The 23,907-nt window shown below is 32.8% G+C and overlaps 1 protein-coding gene across 15 annotated transcripts in view; it reads left to right on the top strand.

The window, feature by feature from the left end:
• Nucleotides 1-23,907, top strand: part of LOC410637 (nuclear receptor coactivator 3) — a 92,325-nt gene that overhangs the window by 65,291 nt on the left and 3,127 nt on the right. For 5 of the 15 annotated variants that reach the window (XM_016917003.2, XM_026445882.1, XM_016916997.2 and 2 more), the window contains 17 exons: nucleotides 8,161-8,277; nucleotides 8,568-8,745; nucleotides 9,565-9,938; nucleotides 10,153-10,382; nucleotides 12,691-13,786; nucleotides 14,004-14,126; nucleotides 14,224-14,550; nucleotides 14,627-14,941; nucleotides 15,024-15,189; nucleotides 15,522-15,697; nucleotides 15,881-16,213; nucleotides 16,286-16,398; nucleotides 16,481-16,607; nucleotides 16,838-17,123; nucleotides 18,110-18,430; nucleotides 22,008-22,187; nucleotides 23,074-23,150. In XM_016917003.2, the coding sequence (XP_016772492.2) occupies nucleotides 8,161-8,277; nucleotides 8,568-8,745; nucleotides 9,565-9,938; nucleotides 10,153-10,382; nucleotides 12,691-13,786; nucleotides 14,004-14,126; nucleotides 14,224-14,550; nucleotides 14,627-14,941; nucleotides 15,024-15,189; nucleotides 15,522-15,697; nucleotides 15,881-16,213; nucleotides 16,286-16,398; nucleotides 16,481-16,607; nucleotides 16,838-17,123; nucleotides 18,110-18,430; nucleotides 22,008-22,187; nucleotides 23,074-23,150 (4,539 nt within the window). Of the gene's footprint in view, nucleotides 1-5,494; nucleotides 5,642-8,160; nucleotides 8,278-8,567; nucleotides 8,746-9,564; nucleotides 9,939-10,152; nucleotides 10,383-12,690; nucleotides 13,787-14,003; nucleotides 14,127-14,223; nucleotides 14,551-14,626; nucleotides 14,942-15,023; nucleotides 15,190-15,521; nucleotides 15,698-15,880; nucleotides 16,214-16,285; nucleotides 16,399-16,480; nucleotides 16,608-16,837; nucleotides 17,124-18,109; nucleotides 18,431-22,007; nucleotides 22,188-23,073; nucleotides 23,151-23,907 lie in introns of those variants that run through there. The other 10 variants (XM_026445883.1, XM_016916999.2, XM_006563113.3 and 7 more) reach the window with 10 other exon arrangements.

The raw sequence follows: 23,907 nt of genomic DNA, 5'->3' as shown, positions 1-23,907 counted from the left end.
GTTGATGTAACTCGGTAATCTCTGTAAAAATGATATTAAGCTATTTATAACGATAAATCATTAGTTTAGAAGATATTTGATTAAATTTAATTATTTTCTAAATATATAATATCTATAAATTTATATATATATGTATAGTTTAGTACTTTTTTATAGAGAATGCCAAGCCGCATCTATTAATACAATAAAAAATATATAATCTCATTTAAAAAGACAACTTTGATCTTCATAACTCCTCTACACATTCATTTACGAAAAAACTAATAATATCAGAATGTGTCCCTCTCGAAACTATTCGACTTTTATCTGAAGTATTTTTTAATATTGTGAAAAATTAATGAAATATTAAAGATGATAGAATTAGATGGGATCCCATTCCTCGATCTTTTAGAATTAAGTAAACTGATAAAAAATGATTAATTCCTGAAAATGTGGCTGATTTAAAAGGTAAGTACGAAAGGTAAGTATAAGGTAAGTATAAGGTAAGTATCGTAAATTCCTGAAAAATTATATCTTCTAGAATTATGTTACCCAGATAAAAAAATCGAAAAATTGGCAAAAATTTCTGCCTTGGAATTCCAGGAAAAACTAGTGCCACCTCCTGTTAAATTATATTCTCTTAATGCAAAGTCAAAAAAATTCGGCTAAAAATTTTTGTTGCGCGAAAATTGAATTTTGTATTAGAAGAACATAAATTTCTAGAAATTTTCTAAAATTCTTAGAAATGACCTGGTTCAAATTCTTAGAATTTCCGAAATTCTTGGAAATGAAAAATTCCTAGAAATTTTTGATCGATCGAAATTTTTAATCAATAATTTTGTGATTTTGTATTGGGAGAACATAAGTTGATAGGAGATCGCTCGAGAAATTTTTCCAGGAATTTTGCTAATTCTTGGAAATGGACGTCAAATTCTTGGAAATGACGTCAAATTCCTAGAATTTTTAAAATTTTTGATCGATCGAAATTTTTGGCCAATTTTGCGATTTTGTATTAGGAGAACATAAGTTGATAGGAGCTCGCTCGAGAAATTTTTCCAGGAATTTTGACAATTCTTGGAAATGTCGAAATTTTTAGAATTTCCGAAATTCTTGAAATAACATGCAATTCCTAGAATTTCTGAAATTTTTAAAAATAATGTCGAATTCTTATAATTACGAATAGCACAAATGAAATTTTTGTCTAATTTTTTTTTTTTTTTTTTAAATTTAATATACTTACCTTATACTTACCTTTTTCAATAAGCTGTCATATTTCAAGGATTTTTTTTTTTGAACATTTTACTTAATTCTAAAAAATTAATAAATATACTTACCTTCTTTACTTACCTTATACTTATCTTTTTAAGTTAAGTTAAACTTGATAAGTTAACTTAACTTTTAGAAACTCTTTTTATCATTTTTAAATATTTTTCTTAATTCTAAAGGATTGAGGAATGTATTTATCTATAATTATTTATTATTACTAATTTATACATATATACATTATTTATTATTACTATTTTATATATATAAATATTTACTTTTTACTTAATAAGTTATTATATTTCTAAAAATGTAATTTTTTTATATTAAATTCAGTAATTTATATATTTAATATTTGTTTTTTTTTTACTTTCTTACGTACTTATTTAACATATTTTAAGAAACTAAATATTTTCTGATCAGTAAATATATATATATATACACACTATAAATATAAAAAATTTTTCAACAAGATTTTAAGATTTTTTTTATTGATTTTAATTTATTTATTATACCACTTTACAACAAATGATGAATCTACAAATATTTAAATGTTAAAATCAAATAAGAGAAGAATAATTTTTTATTGATTTCTTTAATATTTATAAATAAATGAATTTAAAAATTATAATTACCTTAAACATAACTTTAAAATTCATAAGATAAAACTCAATAATTTTCTCAATTTTTATTTATATTTTGTTTATAATTTTCATCTTCTTTATATTAGTTTTTAATATATAATCTTGCAGCATGAATCATGATTTATAATAATAAATAAATAATTTTGTAAAAATGCATATAATTTACTTGAAATCATAAAAACTAATTTAATTATACACTTTTACATAACCTAACCAAATAAATAATACCTCGTTTATATTGGAATATTTACTTACATATATGATATGTATTTCTAAAATATATTTTTTTAAGAATATATATTTTTTTTTTATTATTTTTATTCATATTTTTTCACCACATTTAAATAATTTTTAAATTGTAATTAATTTTAAATATACCTTTTATTTTCAAATTTTTAACGAAGTACATTTCATCCATGTAAATTGGACAAGAATTGAAAATTATTCTAGTATCAACGCCATCTCGCGTTTGGATCTTGGAAGCTTCGACTTGTTAATAGGAATATAGAATATGCAAGGAGGTATTCGTGACGTCATAGATAGAAAAGAAGACTAATATTGTGCGAGAAAGATAGAAAAAACATGCCACTAACTTTGATTATACGCTACCTAATACTCTCCACCATTTTGAAAAACGCAACATTGAAAATTAATTAATTACTAGTTTTCTATTAAAAATCTACTTGCACTTTTAAGCGCGCATCTCGAAGCGGAAATTACGGACAAATTTCTCATATCAAATTTAATGCGAAATTCTTTTAGATTAATTATTTATTAATTAACACAGAGAACGTTTCACTCAAAAATCTTCAATTTCTAATCCAATTTAAATAGTAATATTATAAATAAAAATTATATGTGAAAAAGAAAGGAAGAAGTAATGTTTCTTAATTATATATATTTCGAAATAAATAAATTGATTATTTATTTCCATTGCTGATATTTATTATTCTATTACGGTTTAGAAATTTACAATTGAAATACAATTCGTACGATAATTGTTAATTAATATAAAAAGAATTTCATGTTGAAAATATATATGAATATAAAAAGCAAATAACGTTTCGAATGGATGTATTAATATTTAGAAATAAATACAATATTAATGAGAAATTAATGAAAAAAATATTGCGTATTAATAACATCAATACGATGTGACGCATTAATTGTTAATTTCTCATAACTATGAGGTTTATTTCTAAATATGAATGTATGCATTCGAAACGTTATTCCCTTCTCCATTTTCATGTATAATTTTTATTCAAAATTTTATTGTTATTTAAATAAAATAATAAGTAAATTAATAATTTATAATTCGATTAGAGAGTGGGAGATTTGCGACCGAGACATTTTCTGTGTAATAATAATCGTTAATAAATAATTAATCGAAAAGAATTTCGCGTTAAAATTAATACGAGAAATTTATCCATATTTCCAGCTTCAAGATGCGAAATTAAAAGTGCATAAATTTTTAATAGGAAACTGATAATTAATGAATTTTCAATGCGCTTTCGAAATGATGGGGAATATTAAGTGACGCACACCATATTGCCGTGATTTTTCTATCCTTCTCGTACAATGTTACTCTCCTTTTCTATCTATGACGTCACGAATACCTCCTTGCATATTCTATATTCCTACTAACAAGTCGAAGCTTTCAGGATCCAAACGCGAGATGGCGTTGAAACTGGAATAATTTTCAATCTTTGTTTAATTTATGAATAACATATATATTTTATTAAAAATTTGCAGATCAAAGAAAGGTATGTTTGAAATTAATTATAATTTAAAAATTATTTAAATGTGATGAAAAAATATAAGGAAATAAAGAAAATAATATTTTTGAAAAAATAAATATATTTTAGAAATACATGTCATATATGTAAGTAAATATTCCAATATAAACGAGGTTATTTATTTGGTTAGGTTATGTAGAAATATACAATTAAATTAATTTTTATGTTTTCAAGTAAATTATATACATTTTTACAAGTTTATTTATTTATTATTAAAAAAATTATGCTTTATACTGTAAGGTTTGGTGTGTATGTGTGTGTGTTGTGTGTGTGTGTGTGCATAGTGTGTGTGTGTGTCAAAAACTAATATAATGGCATAAAAATTGAAAAAGTTGATGAGTCCTGTTTTTATTGTGAATTTTAAAGGTATGCATAAATAATAATTTTAATTTTTAATTTTATTTATTTGCAAATACAAAAAATAATCTAAAGAATTATTTATAATTATCTCTATCTCTCATATTTATATATTTGGTGTAATATGGCATAGAATGGATAGAACTAATGATGAGAACATCATTTTTTGTTTGCGTTTTTTATAAATTTAATATATAATAAAATAACAATAAAATAAATAAAATTATACATGTGATATAAATAAAAATATAATATGTATTTTTTATAACATATATATTTATAGAATTATAATGTAAAAAAAAAATTTATGCATAAAATATTTATACATTTTCACATAATATATAAAAAATCAAATATTTATATATAAAATATACCTAAATATTTAAAAATACAGAAAAACAATATATTTTTTTATTTATTTTATTGCAATTTGTTGACTGAAGCATCGTACTAAACATCGGAACATGAGGAAGAAAGGGATAATTGAGAACAATAGTCTTGTAAAGTTGAGGAAACTAATCGTCAAAGCATGCGAAATGACGTTTCCATGCGGTATTATGTTTCTTCGCTTCGTTTACTATTTGACTAGATAAACTTTATTTAATCAGAATTTATCATGAAATGAATAAATTTTCTGGGATTTTTAGTTACGTTGGCAACCATTATGATATTCTTAATCGATATTCGCGTTCCAGTCTCTGTGTGTTTCCAGGTCGCGGTTACGCGGTAATGCTTTACTTTCCTCGATGTTGGTAGCATCGTTTGTTTCGGAAGCAAGACGTGCATTCGCTTCGTTCAATAACACGCTGCTCGTTTCTAGGCTTCATTAGTAGCTTGAAATAGATTCGTATTGCTGAATTTAACTTTCAATCGATTCCTTTATTATGAGACTAAAGTGTATAAAGATTATTCGTATTTTTATTATTGTCTGTCATTACTTTTAGAATAAACACGTTAGAATAGCCACATAATACATGCATTGAAATACGTTAAATGTGTTGCCACGTGAAGAAAAGTGAAAACATTGTGAATTAACTGTGTTATATTATGACAAAAGGATCGTAAAAATAATTGGATGTATATCGAATTTGCTGAAAATACACAAAATGAGAATTGAAATTTAATTGCAAGCAGCGTATCTATCTACTTGTATAACTATAGAAAGAAAAGGAGGACGGACATGGAAGGGGTTCGAACTTCCCGTCTATTCTTCAGCATGTTAGTTCTGCGGTTCACGAACGAGCACATGTCGATTGTTCGCACCAGGATCGCAATATTTCGCTCTTTCGCTTTCTTCTCGTACGAGATATATTATTGTTGCGTTTTAGAAAGCAAATTCACTACCCTCGGTGAGGATAAATCCTTTTTTCGTAACGTAGTTGGCGTATTACCCTCGCAAATGAATTATTCCATAGATTGACAAAGAATCGTTAAAAAAGTATTTCTTGAAAGTTTGTCACGTGACCTTGAATGACGTCACAGAGGCCAATAGGAAACCTTCCAAACGGCGTTATAACCCGAACTACCGGAGCAAGAGTTCGTGTGACGTCATCTGCGCAGTCGAGCCATGCGCATCCGTCTGTGTCCAACGACGTGACCGAGGTAGAATCAATTGTAGATTTGCAATAAAAGTCTTTCTCCCTTCGATCCTTCCATCATTAAGTTGAAGGTGATTTTTCATCTTAGCATTGAAAGTTTCATTTGAGATTCATTAATGTGGTTATTACGGTTATCGATACAAGTTATTATTTACGTGATTTCTTAATTTTTGTGCTTCGTCCGTATCGTTCAACTATTTTCTACTTTGGTTTATGATGATATCCTTGATTAGAGAGGAATATCTATATGATAGTTCTGAAAGCGACCGAGAAAGAATTTATCGCCTGCGACGTGTGATGGAACGGGAGAAATATATACGTTCTAAAGCAAAGGCTAGCGGCAACGTCGCAAACCGTTTGTCGGACTCAGCCGCCGAGTCACCGACTTTTCGAGGCCACGGGACGTTGTGTGCTCGTGTGTTTAAATTCATTTCGATTACGAGCGCGATCTATCGGTGCTGAAAAATATGAGCTCAAGGACAAGCTTTTCCCGCACGCTTGTGCCCGAATCTCGGCCGGTAACGCAGAGATTTACTTTCCCCTCTTCGTTCGTGTTCCACTTATGGCTAACCTTGCGACTCTGAATGGCAGCGTTGCGGAGTTCATGCTTTTTCTTTTTTAACCGTTAACTGTTTTTGCACACCGTTGTAAGATTTATTATCGAACGATTCTTTTTAAAAATTCTCGATATATTTTCTATTTTTAAAGTAACAGCCGAATATGGAAATATTATCGCTTATTTCCTAGATTGCAAGAGAAAGTGGCAAAATATTTCTAATTCATTTGTTGGTTTTTTTTTTTTTTGAGAGAGTCACATTCTTTTTTATAAATTTTAATTTTTATATCATTTACGATATTTATAATAGAATAGAAAAAAATATGAATATAAATGACATAATTATAATTAATTTTTATTATTCTAAGAATTTTATTCTATTTCAAAATTATTTTACAATTAATAAAAATAAGAATCATTTTTAAAAGATTTTAATCATTATTTTATTCCTAAACTAAAATAAAATAATTTTACATTTACCGATTGCTATAAAGAATAATTTTGTCTGAACAAGTTTATTTTTCAGTTATCTGCATAAAAACATTGGATAAAGCGTTTCATTGAATTATCTTATAATTATTTTTTTTTTCTCATTAATATCCCAAGTTATTTTTAGTTTTATTCGAATATTTCGCTTGAATGTCTCGCAAAATATGGAGAAATGAAATTCAAGTATTTGCAAATTTCTTTCGATAAAGAAAGATAGAATATTAGATGTTTGTTACATTTACATTTCATTATTATAATTAATTTGAAATTTTTTAATAAGACAAGGATACAATCCTTGTTGTTTGTTGTATTTAATTCTCTCATAAGGAGGAGGAATGTGGAAGATTATCAGCTTAAATATTTACCAAATGTAATATCGATAATTGATATAGAATTAAGAATTTTTGTACGAATCAGAAATTTGTGTGCAAAGTTAAAAAACTTTCCATTGAAAATATTATTCGGTACATTTAATCGATGAATTCATTTATTTTTCTTTATTACATCAATTATGTTTCTTGTACCGAGGAAACACACTTTTATCGTATTATTTTTTTTTCTCCGTTTTATTCAGATTATTTAGCAAATTTCATCATTTTACAAAATTAATATTGTGCAATTAATATATACGCAAATTTTCATTTACAATCAAGAATCCCAAAATTGAGATGCGAAAGCGTGGAATTTATTTGTTTATTCTATAAATTTATTAATGTAAATGTAAATGTTAAACGATAATATAGATATATATTACAATTGCACAAAAAGCATTAAAGAAAAAAGAAACTTATATAAGACTATTTTTCTTCGCTTATATACGCTTTTTAATATTCTTTTGAAAAACTTGCATTTATTGTTTTAAATAATAATATTCGATATTATCATCCGAAAGTCTTGCGCAATGTTCCATTTGCTTTCGTTTCAATCTAAAGAAAGAATAATCTTTAATGTTAATACGACGAATGGAAAAATGCGGTCATTGAAAATTATTCATTATATTAAATTACAATATACATATATACATATATGCGCCATAATATGTAATATGAAATACGATATGCAATAGGATTTGATGTGGGCAAATAAAATAATGCAGTTTTGTGTTATTATTTAATAACTTGATGAAAACAAGATCGTGATTACGTAATTATTGAATTAAATTGAAAATGAACAACGATTGAAAATAATTTTTTGTTGTTATTACATCTGTATGTTTTGTAACACAGAAATATAAAATTGTAATATAAAAATATTATTAATACGAATAATCAATGAAATTTTATTCAAAATTGAAGCGAATTTGAAAAAGATGACAATTTCGAATAATTTTTCGCCCTATCTATCATTCAATGATACAATATTATTGTATTATTAATTTATATAGTACTTTGTTTATATATATAGCCTATATATAATAATATATGTAATAATTCGAATGTGATTTAATGGTGCGAATATATACTTTATTTTATTTACAGATTCGGCACATTAGGGAACAGGAAGGCTCGAATAGTCATGCCGTGCAACAGGGGGAAGTATCTTCTTCGAATCCTAACATATTGTCCAACGATCAAGTTGGTCCTATTTTACTTGAGGTATAATTCAATTTAAATCGTATCCCATCAATCTATTTTATCTTTATTGTTTGCGTTCATCGGTGTATATACGACAATCAGAAGGAAACATTTTTATTATTGTTTATTGACTATTTCAAGAGCAAATATAGACAAAGTCCATTGAAGCGTACTTCGATAAATATTTTATCGGAATCGATTAGTCTTATATTCGAATCGATATGTAATTAAATTTTAAGTTTCTTTTTGATATCGAGAGAAAGAAACGTACGATCTATTGCAATCTAATTCGATTGAAAATTTTTGTCCAGGCGCTAGATGGTTTTTTGTTCGTTGTAAATACGGAAGGACGAGTGGAATATGTAACAGATAACATAACGCAGTATATAAATTATACGAAGGATGATGTTCTTGGCAAGGATATTTATAATATTATTCATCATGGAGATCATAACACCTTTATGCCGAGTTTGTTGCCTATGCAATTAGGTTGGTATATCTTTCGAATATTATCTCGCAATAAAATAAAAAGTTACAATTCTGTGAAATAGTAGAAATACCTTGAAAAATAAAATAAAGAGGACGGGATAGAATACGATGAAATTTTCTTTTTCGATTCGCTAAACGCGATATATAAATAATTATTATCGTAAAGAATGCAAAAAGTTGAACGTCGTTAAAATCTTTTTCTTTGTCCGATTCTCTTTCTTTCTCTCTCTCTCTTTCCGCGAATGGAGACGGTGAAAGATACACCGAGATTAAAATCTCGATCGAAGTGTAACGTGTTTCGTCCTCGCGATTATTTACGAGCCGCGTTTCGCATGCGTCGGGGGGTAGTTATAATGTAACTTTAGCATCTATTTACCGGATGGTGTGCACGTGTATATACTTTTTTCAGTTTATCTTATTTTGTTATGGAAGTTCGGTAGCAGCGCAACGGAAAGATTTATCTTGCGTAATGGAAGGAGACAGCTTTGAAATTGTATAGCGTGGCAGAAATGCGATGCCATCGGTGGTGCTCGTTGCTCATCGAAAATATGCGATGCGAATCGAAAAATATCCTATCCATTGTCTTTTCGTTTTTTTTTTTTTCACAATGTATATCGTCCAAAATAATGAAGATTACGAAGCAATTCCCCTTTTATCGATTTCTCTTCTTCCGCTTCTATCGCGTAACGTTTCGTTTCTTTTTTGTTCCTCTTTAAAAAACTGAAAATTTGACATTTTTTTCGACGATAATGTAATTCAATAATAACGTAATGTTTACGACATCGATAATTTTAACGATAAATTTGACGCGCAATTTAGGCTGGACGAACGAGCAACAGCCCCAAAGAAACCGCACGTTCAATTGTCGCTTCTTGGTGAAGCCTCCTGATGATAAAGAAGAGACTATGGAAGAGAAGCAGCAACGAGTATCGAAATACGAATCTATGCAAATCTGTTCAGCTCTTTTGCCAAATAATAGCGATCGTCTGGAGAGCGGTGACGTATCTTCCGAATCTTCGGACAACGGTCCTTGCGTAATGTGCGTGGCTCGTAGGATACCCCCGAACGAAAAGCCCATTGGTACGCCCATCGAGCAATTTACCGTCAAGTTGGACACCACGGGGAAGATTATCGCGGTTGATGTTATCTGGTTGTCGTCTCCTTACTCTGAGTACCTAAGCAAGGTAAGCAAGGTAAAGATTCCAGATCTATCTTTCTTCGAACTTGTTATTTTTCTCGAGTTGGTAGTCGTCATTCCCATGCGTTAACTTTACACGAGAGGAGATCGATCTATATGCTATTTAGATCGTAGATGGTAGATCGATTATTTTTTAAATGAAAATGCCTGCGATTTCGATCCAATAACCTTCGATTATAATTACATTGGTTCGTCGTTTTTCGTTGCAGGAGCTGATTGGCACTGCGATAAAGGATTTGTGCCACCCTCATGATCTCAATAAATTAACAGCACATTTGAACGATACGCTTCAAGTCGGTGAGAGTACCAGTGGTGTATACCGATTACGCGTTAGTCCTGATAAGTTCCTTAACATTCAAACAAAGTCAAAACTTTTCAAAGCAAATGTGATGAATACACTTGTTACCGACTTCATTATGGCTACCAATACTATTATTGGGTAAGTTGAATCGATTTTATACTCTCCTTTTTTTTTTTTTACACGTATAGATATCAAGTTACGCGTTAGTCGTATAAAATATATCCTCGAGATTGAAAAGATTACTCTCAGATTAATTTATCGTATTTTTTTTTTTTTTTTTTTACGAAATATAATATTCGATCGGATCAGAGATGAGCAATTTCTTTTCTTTTTTTTTCAAATTTTCATTCGAAATATTCTTATTATCAATTCTTATTATTAATCTGAGATCGAATTGAAAGCCTTGATACATTGATTACCAAAGTGAAATTAAACGGATATACTAGAAGCAGCGAATTAGAATTAATACGTATATCCGAATAAAAATTGTGATAAAAATTTGGACGAAAAATTAAACTAGACGTTTCGATTACGAAAAGATTAAATATCTTATCTCAAGCTGCTATGGTATTCAGTGTGTTGAAATTAAGAATAGTTGTACAGTTATTAACACACGTACACGCACATTATAAGAGGATAACAAGAATGAACCAGTGGAATCTCGATTATCACACGGTTTACGAGATCATTAATAGACAGTTGGAAAAATTTAGTGGATAATTATATCCAATAAGATCGGTATACTTTCCGTGTACATAATTAAATCGTTCTTCTCGTATTATAATTGGTATCGTTAAAATTCTCGAATAGTCGACGTTCTGCTGGATAATTAAGTTAACGTACCTACCCCCTTCGTATTTCGCTTTATCACTATTGGACAAGGGTGACTATATCTACACGAAATATTCTGTCTAATTTTGAGACTTTCCGCTGTCCTAGGTCTCTGCCTGTAATATATATATATTCTCTATTTGCCTAATTTCTCGCGCGTTTATCTCATTAACTTATCGCTTCGATAATATTCTCGAGCTAATTCGAAGGCGGAGAGACGGAAGGGAAAAAAAGAAAAAAGAAATGAAAAGAAAAAAAAATTACACGGAATTTGACGGTACGTTTTGATCCTCCTCCCCGCCCCTCCCCGCCCCCCACCCCGAAAAAAATAGAGAAAAAGAAAGAATTCGGGAAATTTTCTCTGTAATTTTTCTTTTCTTTTTTAGGTTTGCTAAAAAATTTATGCATGTTTCGTGATTTCACGGGTTTTTTCCTTTCGGTGTTGGAGATCTGGCCACTCTTGAAATTGAAACGAATATTTTTTCCCTCCCCCCACTGTGGATGATTTTCACGATTTTTTATTACCATAATCTTGGTTTATCGCTTTTATATATATATACATCGCTTTCTAACCAATTTAATTCGCCAATAATTATTACGAATAACACCAATAACGTCGATCGTTATCTCGTCATTTGATCTCGTTTCATATCGCTCCTCCCTCGATGCTTCGATCGCAACACTTTCGAACGAATTGTCGTGGAATCGGGAATGGCGAGGAATCGGTCGCAAGCTAATAAATCGTCGTCGTTTCGTGATTTCGTGACAGCTGTCGCCACAGGTCGAAAGTTTAAACAGCTTTTCACATTCCCGATTCACGAATTTCGAATGGCACGTTTCGTTTAACATTTAACATCGGGAAAATTGCGAGTTAATCATCATTAATCATCGCTTCGTTATTTCTCCGCTTAAGAAAATTCCTCCTCGATTCGAGAATCGAGGAAAATTAATTTTTTTATTTTTTCCTTTTTTTTTTCATCACTCGTTCAAATCGTGCGAAACTCATCTAACGTTGGAGCTAAGTAAGAGTAGTACGGCGAAAGTAAGATTTACGATGATCTACTACATGGAATATCGCGAGTCTTACTTATCGCTCGTGCAACTTCAATACTTCGCAATATCGAAGATGATTCTCGATTGATGATGCTCTCTTGAGTAATTTCTCGGTAAACAGTGCGCATGACACGAACAATATTAACAAGTTCCACGCTCTTCCTCGTCGATTTCTATTTTTTTTTTCTACATTTTTTTATTTTCGTTCTCTCGCTGGAAATTACAAACATGGCAATATCTTGAATTCGAGCATCGATTGGCATCGTTGGAAAATCGGAAAATCTTGGAAAAAGATACACACGCGTATGCACATACACACACTTAATATATATATATATATGTACGAGAGAGATCGTGAGATCCGGGCGAGCACTGTTCACCGGGCGTGTGCAACAAACTTGCTGTTACACGCACGCACAGCAGCTATATATACACACACACACATACACATATATATATAGCGTGTACATATAACGCATAGTGTTTAGATTAAACAGAAAAATAGTACATTTATGGTTAACTGGTTAAATACATGTGTTGTTTTGTTTCTTGTCCATGATAGGGACAATGACTTAACGCCTATCGAGGGTGGTCAGCTTTCCAACAACAAAGTGTGCTCCGGACACTCTAGTAACCGTTGTGCGAATAATAGTAATAATAATAATGGTAACAATAACAATAACGTGGGTGGCCCGCTGATGTCCGCGGTGGCGCATCTGAACGGTCAAGTGAGCGGTATGAGTAGCCGGGGGTTGGCGGGCACGTCGTCGCACGCCGGCACCGCCGGCGCGACACCCTCCAACTCGATAGTGTTTAGCGCGGCCGAGTCGTGCAACCCCCTGCCGTCGCTAACCACCACCAGTAATCCGTTCAACCACTTTTCGGGGAACATGGACTTGGAATTCGAGCTGTTCCCCAGTTCCACCTGGGACTTGGACAGCAGCAGCGGGTGGGCAGATAGGCCCGAGTCGAGAGCGAGCGGGCCACCGAATTCACGACCATCCTCCCAGCCAGCCCCGACATCTCCGAGCCCCCAGGGGACCTTCTCTAATTCGGCGGTGGCGCCTCACTGCAGTCCCCTACGCGCGTTCAGCCCGACCTCGGCCAACGCCGCTCACACCTTCAGTAATTCCTTCTCCCTCAGTCCGCTTCAGGAATCGACCTCCTCGTTGACCAACAGCGCTGCAAGTAGTAGCGTAAGCGCGAACGGAGCGGCGCCCGGCTTGACGCCCAAGAGGCAGGACGAGGGGAAGAGCAGCGCCGCCGGTTGCCCGACCACCGCCAACCAGTCCGTCATCGAGGGAAACAACGGGAGGACCAATCCCGCCTCCGTCGCTGGGACGCCGGCTGTTGCACAACCACCTCAAACTACCGCGACCGTTGTCGAAACTCAGAACAGTGTCGTGTCAACCGAGTCCGGTAGACTGAGAAACTTGTTGACCAAGGGCGGTAGTGCTAGTGAGGAAACTCAGGACAATACGAGTAACGATACCGAGAGCCAAAATAAGCATAGGATATTAAAGATTTTGTTGAATCAACAAGATGAGGACGATTTTCATCCGGAGCATAATAATAAAGTGCGCACGAGTCCTAGCAACATGCCCAAACCGAGCATGGAGCATTCGAAATCGTCGCTTGGAAATAATATGCTGTTACAGGTAAACCGCTCGATCATTGCCATTCTATTCCCGTAGGACGATGGTGTCGATCTCTCCCTTGCTTTTCTCAAATTTTCTTCCGATCTTCCCGATATCGATCGATAAAAATCGGTCGATCCATCCATCCATCCATCCATCCATCCATCCATTTCTATCCGCTATTTCATAAAGGGGAAATCTTCCTTCTTGCGATTACACTCGATTTATTTGTTTCAAGCTATTGAACGAGAAGAACGACGACGAGGATGAGGAGGCTCGCGCTGGTTTGAAAAAGAGAAACGAATTGTTGCAACAACTTCTGAAAGATCAAGACGATGAGAGGAAAGTACAGGAACAACACGTGAGTAATCGTATTTTCCGTATCATTTATAATATAAAAGATTCTTAATCTGAAACGTTAAGAATCCGTTAATCGATTAACTCTACGACTCGAACAGTGTAAGCCGCAAAGGGAAGAGGATTCTCTGTTACGAAATCTTGGATTTCGGAACACCACGCCATCACCGTCTCAATCGGGTGACAACGTTGGACACAGTTCCAGTCAGGTTGGTCAGAAGAGACCCGGCGAAGATGGCGACTTGAACATAGCAGCGAAGCGACCTATGGACGGGTCTCACCAAGTTTCTTCTTCGGGCACGTCCACAAATGCGACCAGCAAACTCTGGGAGAGGAATAAAATGTTAGCTTCGTTGTTGGCTAAGCAGCCTCCTCAGCCAACCACTATACCGCCAATACCTGCATCTGTGATATCGGCAACACCACAAGTAAGTTTTCGTGTTCGTTTTAAAGCTAGAAATAAAAAAAAAATCGAATCATCAATCAATTCTCTTATTATTTAAGGATAAGCTGGTCCGCATAGGATTGAAATCGCAACAGCCACAGCCACAAACACAGTCTCAATCGCAGCAGCAGCAGCAGCAGCAGCAACAGCAACAGCAGCAGCAACAACAGCAGCAGCAGCAGCAACAACAACAGCAGCAGCAGCAGCAGCAACAGCAGCAGCAACCCTGGACAGGTAGCAGTATGCAGTCGGTCGGTGGCAATAATACGATTACGACAACCGCAACTTCTGCACGAACACCGCTCCAAACACAGTCGAGACAACTACCTCATCGTCAAACAACCAATACCTACCTCACTCATATGCTAAGTCAGGTAATGATCGATTTATCGTATCTTAAAAATAACTGAATACGAAACGAATAATTATTATTATTCGTTCTCAATCTTTTTACAGCAACAAAGACCTCAAATGGGTCAAATGGATTCGGAATTTACGAGCAGCGGAGAGTATCGTCAAGCGAGCACGGATCTCAATACTTGGGATAATCAATCGTCGGATCCCGATCTTTCCGATATTTTAGATCAAGTTATCGAATTCGTTCCGGACGAAGCTATCACAGGTATAGAAATATATAGAGCGTCATTGTGTCTCGTTAAACGCACGAATCGTATCTAATCTATATTCGTCTTTTTCACATTTTTCACATTTCGATTATTTCGAAGTATACGTAACTCTATATACCTACCTTCGCTGTCACGGCGAATAATAATTATCAACGATTGCGATTTTGCTTCTCTCTTTTAATCGATGTTTCCTCGTCCAGAGACGATATTTGCTGCCATACAGCGATAAGCTAACACACTCGTGGGCAATTATTTGTGTTATGCGTTAACCTGTTACGCGTGACAGCGAAAGTAATTACCATTATAGACGATAATTTTTATTCAATAGATTCGTCTGCGATAGCAAATCTCCTAGATGTAACCGAAGCGCCGCAAAACAACGCGATGAACGAGACGATGGCGATAAACGCGATACAGAAGTCGTTGATGTTATGCGAGACTGCCGTAAATCCAACGTCTTCCACCATAACAATTCCTAGCACGCCTCCAGCTTATTCCACCGCAGTAAGTCGATACCCTTTCTCTGCGCGTACGTTTTTATATCGCGCTCTATAAATAATAATCGTTATTATATACTTTTACCGTTCCGATAATTTCAATTTGTCGAGTGTATTTGTTTTTCATAACTGTGTTATATAACGGTAAGTCATTATACGTAATTAATATTTACGTGTGATATAATTTTAGTTGGGTACCACACCTGTAACGACCAGTCATAGTTACCAGCCACCTCCTATGTATCAGCAACAACCGAGGATGAGGTTTAACACGCAGCCGGGGATCAGGCAGACGACTGCTCAATTTACGCAACAGCAGCAATTGCAATTGCAACAGCAACGGACGAAATTGATACAGCAGCAGCAGCAGCAACAGCAACAATTGAAACAGAGGTTGCTGCAGCAACAGCAGCAACAGCAATTACTCATTCCTTCCAATGCTACAGCTCCGGAACAAATTACTACCATTCACAATATCGATAACCTTCTGAACAATACTGTTGCGCCAAACGTATCGTTACAGGTAATTATAAAGTAAAAATTGATATGGTAGGAATGAATAGAAAGAAAATATTCTATTTCTCTTCGTTTCCAGCGGTCGAGTGTACCAGATTCACAAGTGTCTCCAGGTTATGGGGGATCCGTCCAGATGCCTTCCGGTCACCGACTTGCACATTCTTATTCTCATCCTTCAACGTTACCACAACAGTAAGTAAACTCGATAAATTGTTATTATGTAATTGCTTTTTTATTTATGTAACGATCTTTTTTTTTTTCTTTTTCCTTCTAGTCCTATCGTAAACAGTAATTTTAACAGTGGTCAACAAGTGTCTGCGGCAGCACGACTCTCGCCTCATTCTTCCGCTGGTATTTTGTCATTTTCGCATCCGCAACCGTTGTCACCACGAGTGACGCAAGTACGTATCAAGAGTCGTTTAATTAGACTAGGCGTCCTAAATGCCTATTGCGTAGTTTCATTTGTATTTTTAAGTTTTATTTTTATTTAATCGAAAGAGCGATGCCTAGTTTCTTAAAATAATTTTCTCTCTCTCTTTCCTTCTTTCTTTCTTTCTTCTTTTCTCTTATTACAATTTAAACCACGAATACGAATACGTTTAATTTATTTCTTTCACGTTTTATGACAAAGGGCAACTATGGTAATACCCCGAGATTATTCACCGTTAACCAGGTGAGAACGCAGCAACAATCCACCGCCCAGCAACAATTGCAGCAACAACAGAGATCGATGCCGTCACCAGGGACCCCGGCATCTGCTCGGCAATCTCCGTTCCCGGCGGAAACTTTCCCTCCACCTACATCTCCCACTGCTACCCAATTTCCACCTGGTCCAAACCCTGGTGCTCCAAATCCTTCTGCCCAATATCGATTGCAACGGACCACGTCTACACCTTCGGCCACGACTCAATTGCCAGGTAGGTTGATATTCCGTTTCAAATTCTTTTTTATCCTCTACTACGTGTCGCATACTACCAGTATTTATATCGAGATTTTTTTCCTTTTTTTCGCTCATTATTATTATTAGATAGTACATTTATTACGTTTCAAATTATATATCATATTGTCGTATATCGTACAGGTTGTGATATTTTTCTTTTTTTTTTTTTATGCGATTGTGTAAAATGTAAAATTATGCTATTAGGTATTTGCGAATTGAAAGAGTTTGTAAACAATGTGTAAAATATATCTTAATGTATAAGATATTTGTGTAATTGTAAATGTTAATTTTAATTTATCTTTATGTATTTTCGTACAAAGCGTTCGAAAACAGTGATCGCGTTGTGATTTCGTATCATCGCGTCGATGTCGTTATTCGTATGTATATATATATATATATATCTATAATAGTGCGGTTAATCTTAAGCATTTATATAAGTAAATATGCATATACGAACGAAAGGTGTGATTTAAACATTTTTTTTTATTAATCTAGGTAAGTATACAAGCGATTATACAAATTATGTGTCTTATATATTCAAAGATGTAACGAATACGTTTAAATTAGATAGATATTACCAATCGTTTCTTTAAATTAATATTATTATTTTTTTAATAGTTTCTCAACAAATATTCATTTCGATTAAATTTCTTTACTATAAGTTTATAAAAAGAAATTATATTACCATTTAAATGATTTTTAGAATCGATAATTTATTAAACGAGATATAACTAATAAAATGTATTATCAGGGGAGAAAAAAAAAATAATAGGAATCTCAGCGTTTAAACGAAAGTTATTAAATCATCGATGATCGAAGCAAAGGGTATCTATCGTAATATCATTATATCGTATCGAATCTCGAAGCGGAAAACATGGAGGAAAACTTGGTAGAAGCGTTTATAAAGCGTTTTTTTGCTATAAGTTGGATGGAACAAGAAGATAGACAAGCTTGATGTTGCAGGTGGGGTAGGTTCGCCCCGGCACTACGGCGGAGTGAGTAAGGAACAACCCCTTCTTTCACCTAGTCATCCACATTCGGGTTGCAACCCGGCAACACCGACTCATAATCAACACAACGTAACGAATACCCAACAACACTTCTCCAATCAACAACATTCTTCTATGATATACCACACCGCCAATACTATCAACACAGCTGACATGCAGAACAATCAGTTCTGTTACGATCGGACGACTGTTCCACTCTATTCGTCAGGGCCTGGGGACACGCAGGACGCCAGGCCTTTGCCTCCCGGTAATCCTGTCAATCACCAATTGGGTGGTAAGTCATATGACCACTTAATGTCATGTGACCATCACTTCGTCATCATCACACCCCCCCTTCCGTATATATATATATATATATATATATATACGCCCTTCTTCTCTGTATCTAAAGTACCCCCCCACCCCCTCCCTCGTGTCACGAGATCGAGGCTACGATGGCATGAGACATATTCATTCAACACCGTTCTTTTTTTTCTCTCTCTCTCTTTCTCTCTCTCTCTCTCTCTCTCTCTCTCTCTCTATTTCTCCTTTCATACGTGGTAAAGATCACGCATCATTCATCATATGTATATCCATCGATGTATCTAAGCAATATGTAAATATGACGATCATCTATGAATCATCATCTACAAGCTACAATTTTATTGTTTTCACACGCTCGATGTCCTCCCTCTATCATTGTAAATTTCCTCTTTTTTTATCGTCTCGTAGTGGGGAAATGGTGCTTGCCGCGTGGCTAATCAAATTCTATGTCGATTCAATACCCTATGTCATCATTTCGTCTTCACGAATTCGAAAAAACGAGAATTCATTCTCGTGCATCGAGGCGTTAATATATATCTTATCAAGGACGTACATCGTTCCTGCTATTCGAATCTTTATCGTTTAATAACACAATTATTCGTATGGTTTCTGTGAAAGTTGAAGGAACGTATAATCTTTCGTTTTCTTACAGCTTTCCAAGTGTTTTGCTCGAATTTGAGCATTGTAACATAAATCTTGTAGTTAGTGAATCGTCATTACATTTCTCTTTTCGAATTCTAATGTCGTGTCTAATGGAAAAAATCCAATATCCTAATCGAAATAGCGTTAAATGTTGCATGATGCTTTTGTTCATAATTCCGTGAATCGGTTATCGTCGTAACTATGGATTGTATTTTTCATTCACATTATAATATAAAGTTGTGAATCGAAGAATATTCACCTTTCTTTTCCCGTTCTTCTTCTTCTTCCTTTCGTTCAAAAGATACGCATACGTTACTTTGTATATTTTAAATTATTTTTCAAACGTTGTATAATATATTTTTTAATAATGTTCGATAATGAAAAGGAAAAAATAAAAAAGTATTTATACGAGTAACGTGTTCGAATCTTTTTCAACGCGATTAAAATAAAAGAAGAGACGGCTATCATTAACTGTGAACTAACTTCGACGATTTCACATTCTCATTTAAAAATCCTTTCATTTTGTGAATAATAATTCATACATGTCCCTAATGGTTGTATAACGAAATAATCGTGTCTTTCCACGCGAAGAATTTTGTCAAATTCTATTCTGTGAAACGTGTCTCGTCCCTTTGGAAGAAACGATCGATTCATCTCCACGTTTTTTTTTTTTTAAAAATCATGCTGTAACATAGTACAAATTCACTCCCCCATTTACGTGTATTACCCTTCTCACACTAATTCCAACGATACAACCGTAATGTTCGATTATGCACTCTACTTCTTTTAGCGATGTAGAGATTACACTTTCCTATGGTGATTGTAGACACTGATGTACTTATATGTAATGACATAGTAGATAAGTCATGTAGGAAAGATTGCCCTTTGTATCATATCTTTTTAGGTATTTCTCTTGTGACCCGTATGCGTTAAAAATCACCGTACTGTTTAAGAATGGAATGGAAACGGAAGTTCGCAAACTGAGTTTGATTCAATAAATAAAAAAAAAGAAAAAAAAATGAAAAAAATAGACTCATCGAGCTTAATTTGATTGGAAAATATCCTATTTTCATAACGAATTATAAGAGAAGATTATTCAAGAAGGAATAAAATTAAATTGGAAATTTTTATTTGCCCACTTCCGGTTCAGAACGTATACTTGCACTATTTAGTGATTACCTCCGGCACTTCCGGACCATGTAAATTAGCATCACTGTCACTTGCACCACGTATATAAAAATTTGTGTTACAACTAATATATTCGCTCCATATCGTAAGACTGAATTTCTTATATTGATAAAATTGAAAATATATCGATATGTCGTTTATAGAATTTAAAAATATGTAAAATATGTCTCTTTTTTCCTCTTTATTGAACGATTAATTAAACAATATCAAAAACGGTGTTAAATCGATTTGTTAAATTATAAAGGTATATTTATCATACTAAGAAAACATGTTTTCTATAATTAATATAAATTAATTTCGCATATATCGATGTAATTTATATCGACTTAAAAGAATTATTACTCATAATTTTCAATTATATTTGCTTGTTATATCACGCTTCGTTTTTCTTCTATTTATGTTTCTCATCAATCTTCGATCCATTCACGATTTTTATCCATGTGAATTATGTTTTATATGTTTACACTATTCATATACATATTATAGGTTGCGTAATTTTATAATTGGAGTTTAATTAGTCCATTATTTCTCTTCTCTTTTTTGCTTTTATTTTATTTTATTATTATTATTTTTTTTAATATTTATCGATATTAGCAAATTTTTGCTTTTTGCGATATTAATTATTCCACAATTTGCAAATTACAAGATTTTATAAAGAATATGTATTTACAAATTGTTTTGTAAAATTATGAATTTTTATTTTTTTTTAAATTATTATTTTTATTTTACTCTTTTTCTTTATTTTTCTTTTTTTTTTTATACAAAAAATAGAATTATAGGATAAGTCCTAACGATCGTATATATAGAATTATTATAAATGAAATAACGATGTTGTCGACGAACTTGGCAAGTTGCACGCGAAATGAATATAATGGAAACTCAAAGTATTTAGTTATCTTGATCATTCTCCAATTTCCATTCAATGTTCATCCGTATCGCATATTAATTAAAAAAATAAACGTGAATCCATGGTTTCTCAGGATTGTTACGTATGTTTTTTAAATAACGAAACTAAGATTCGTTACTAACAAACGACATGCATTTTCATGTACAGTGCTTTTTGTGATTAATCATCGTTACTAAACGCAATGTGCAATAAGCATCGTTAAGCATAATTTACGTTTAAATGTTCATCTTATGCGTGTAATTTTAAATTGGAAAGAAAAAAAAAAAAAGAGAAAAAGGAAGATGAAAACTTTCATACGATGCTTCTCTCGAGAACGAAATTTTGTCTCATTTTTTGTCAATTACTTTTTCTTTTTGTTTCTTTTTCCTGTCTCTTTTCCTATCAAGAAATATATTTCGTGGTAGAGAATCGTAATAAAATATCCACTAATGGATGGGCCAGAGACCGATTAATTACAGGATAAGTCATTTTATCGAACTTATGTCAACGCAATATTGTATATATATACATATATTTATGTATATATATATATATATATATACATATATCGCATTTTATAATAAAACATTCATCCTATACCTTTGACTAACTTTTACGTTATGGCTTGCACGATAATACACGATCTATAAGTAACTACTTCTTTGTTCAACTTATAATTGTCATTGATTTGTTATTAAAAAAAAAGTAAAGAAAAGAAAATTAAAAAAAAAAAACAGAAAGAAATAAAATAAAATATAAATATAAAGATCGTGATGTATCACATTTAACGTGTATTAAAATATATAACGAATTTTACTCGATTTTGTGACAGGAAACGCTAGCAGTACTTCGGAATTTGTAAGGCAAGAATTGAGAAGAGCGATCGTTGGGGCGCGAACGCAACAACAGCAGCAACAAAGGATACCCAACAACATTCAGAACAACTTATCCGGACAAGTGTCGCAAGATGATCTCGAAGCACTCGGTTTAACGTTTGAAATGTCTTCTGCAGGTACGTCGATCGAAAGTGGAGATTCGTTTTCCCTTTTGAAATTCGTGTGTCTGACGAGAAGGAATGGAAAAAGATATTATCTCCCCGCTTAATCTCTTTTTCTTCTTGAAAATTTTTTGAATCGTTATTACAATAATCGATTACGGCGTGCGCGTGATCAATTCGATTATATTTTATTTTGAAGGAGGAACTCATTTTTCGATCCTTAACGATCCTCGTTTTGTTTTCTCCATACTAACAAAAAAAATTGATTAGTTTCATTTCGTCCCGCTGCACAATGTTCACCGATTTTTCATTATTATTTCCACACGTTGTAAATAACGCGTGTATTAATGGAAACTGTGAAAAAGTATTACAGGTATCCTGCATATATTTGAATAAAAATTACTTTCCAATCAAATTTATTTATACGTTCAATTTCTTTTTTTTACTTTTTTTTTTCTTTTTTGAAGAAAATTAAATAACTTAATCTTTGCAACGATGTATTTGATTATTATTAATTATATATCGTTGAGTTAAATTTTGTTATATTAGGAGAATGAATGCAGGGATGAGCAAATTACTCGATTATAATAACCAGTAAACGAATAGAATAGAATTGCTTTTTTTTTTATCGAGAGTTTCGAATAAAAGTTCTTCTTTTTCGCGGATTAAAAAGATTGGAACAACGGTCGTTTTTTTTTAAATAAAATCGTTTTTTTTAATAATCTCTCGTGTGCGTGAGAACAAAATAGCTATCTGTGTGTCTACTACGTATATGTGTACAGGATTGAAAGGTGTGCCCGACACACAAACACGATTACGCCCGCTTCTTGTAAGAAAATGCAAAAATTACTTCTAATAAAAAGATTGGTGGTAACGCCTACTGTTACAATGTCCTAACTAGGTGAGGCTGTGGTTAGCGATGGCCCTGCAAAGAGCTGGGCCATTGGGAGTACCGGAAGTGCCCCCTCGTCCTCCAGGGTAAGACCCTTCCGACAATTATACTTTTACGTATACGTATATATATTATACATTTATATATACATATATATATACTTATTTATTTATCTCTCTTTCTCTTTATATATACAATTTTTTTTTATCTATTTATTTATTTTCTTTTTTTTTTTTTTTTTCTTCAAATTTATTTTCATTTTGATTTTGTATGCTATGTCTTCCCTTCTTCGCTTGGCTTCAAAACTTATTGTGCACGACATGTTTAATGAGTACTTTTATTTTTTTTTCTCTCTCTCTCTTTCTACGCACTGAGCGTAAAACTTGTAGAGGATATTTTAGCGCTCTCTTTTTTGCATGCGCCACTCTTTCAACGTCATTATATTTATTTATTTAATTGTCTATTCAAGTTTAGTAGAGGTATCCATGAGAATATCAGTGTATATCGCATCGTATATCGAAAAATATTTTTTTGGAGATAAATATATTACGCGCCTTCCTTTTCTCTAATTGTTGTTCTTTTTTTTCTCCCTTACAATTTGGTTAATCGAATACGAGTAGATATTTTGAATTTCGATGAGAAAGTTATATACAAGATGTTTATACAAAACTGTACGATCGATTAGTCTTCCGTGCACGTACAAAGAATACACGTTAGAAAAGTGTGATAAAGCTTCTTTGATTCGTTAAACATGATTATTCGTGTTTCATAATTTTTTTTCTCTTATTTTTTTTTTATCTATATTTTTCTTTTTTTTTTTAGAGCCGCAGTAGTAATCGAGGC

This window comes from Apis mellifera, linkage group LG16 (genome assembly GCF_003254395.2).
Source record: "Apis mellifera strain DH4 linkage group LG16, Amel_HAv3.1, whole genome shotgun sequence".
Lineage (NCBI taxonomy): Eukaryota > Metazoa > Arthropoda > Insecta > Hymenoptera > Apidae > Apis > Apis mellifera.
The sequence above is the reverse complement of the archived record's forward strand: the minus strand, read 5'-3'. Positions and strand labels throughout refer to the sequence as shown.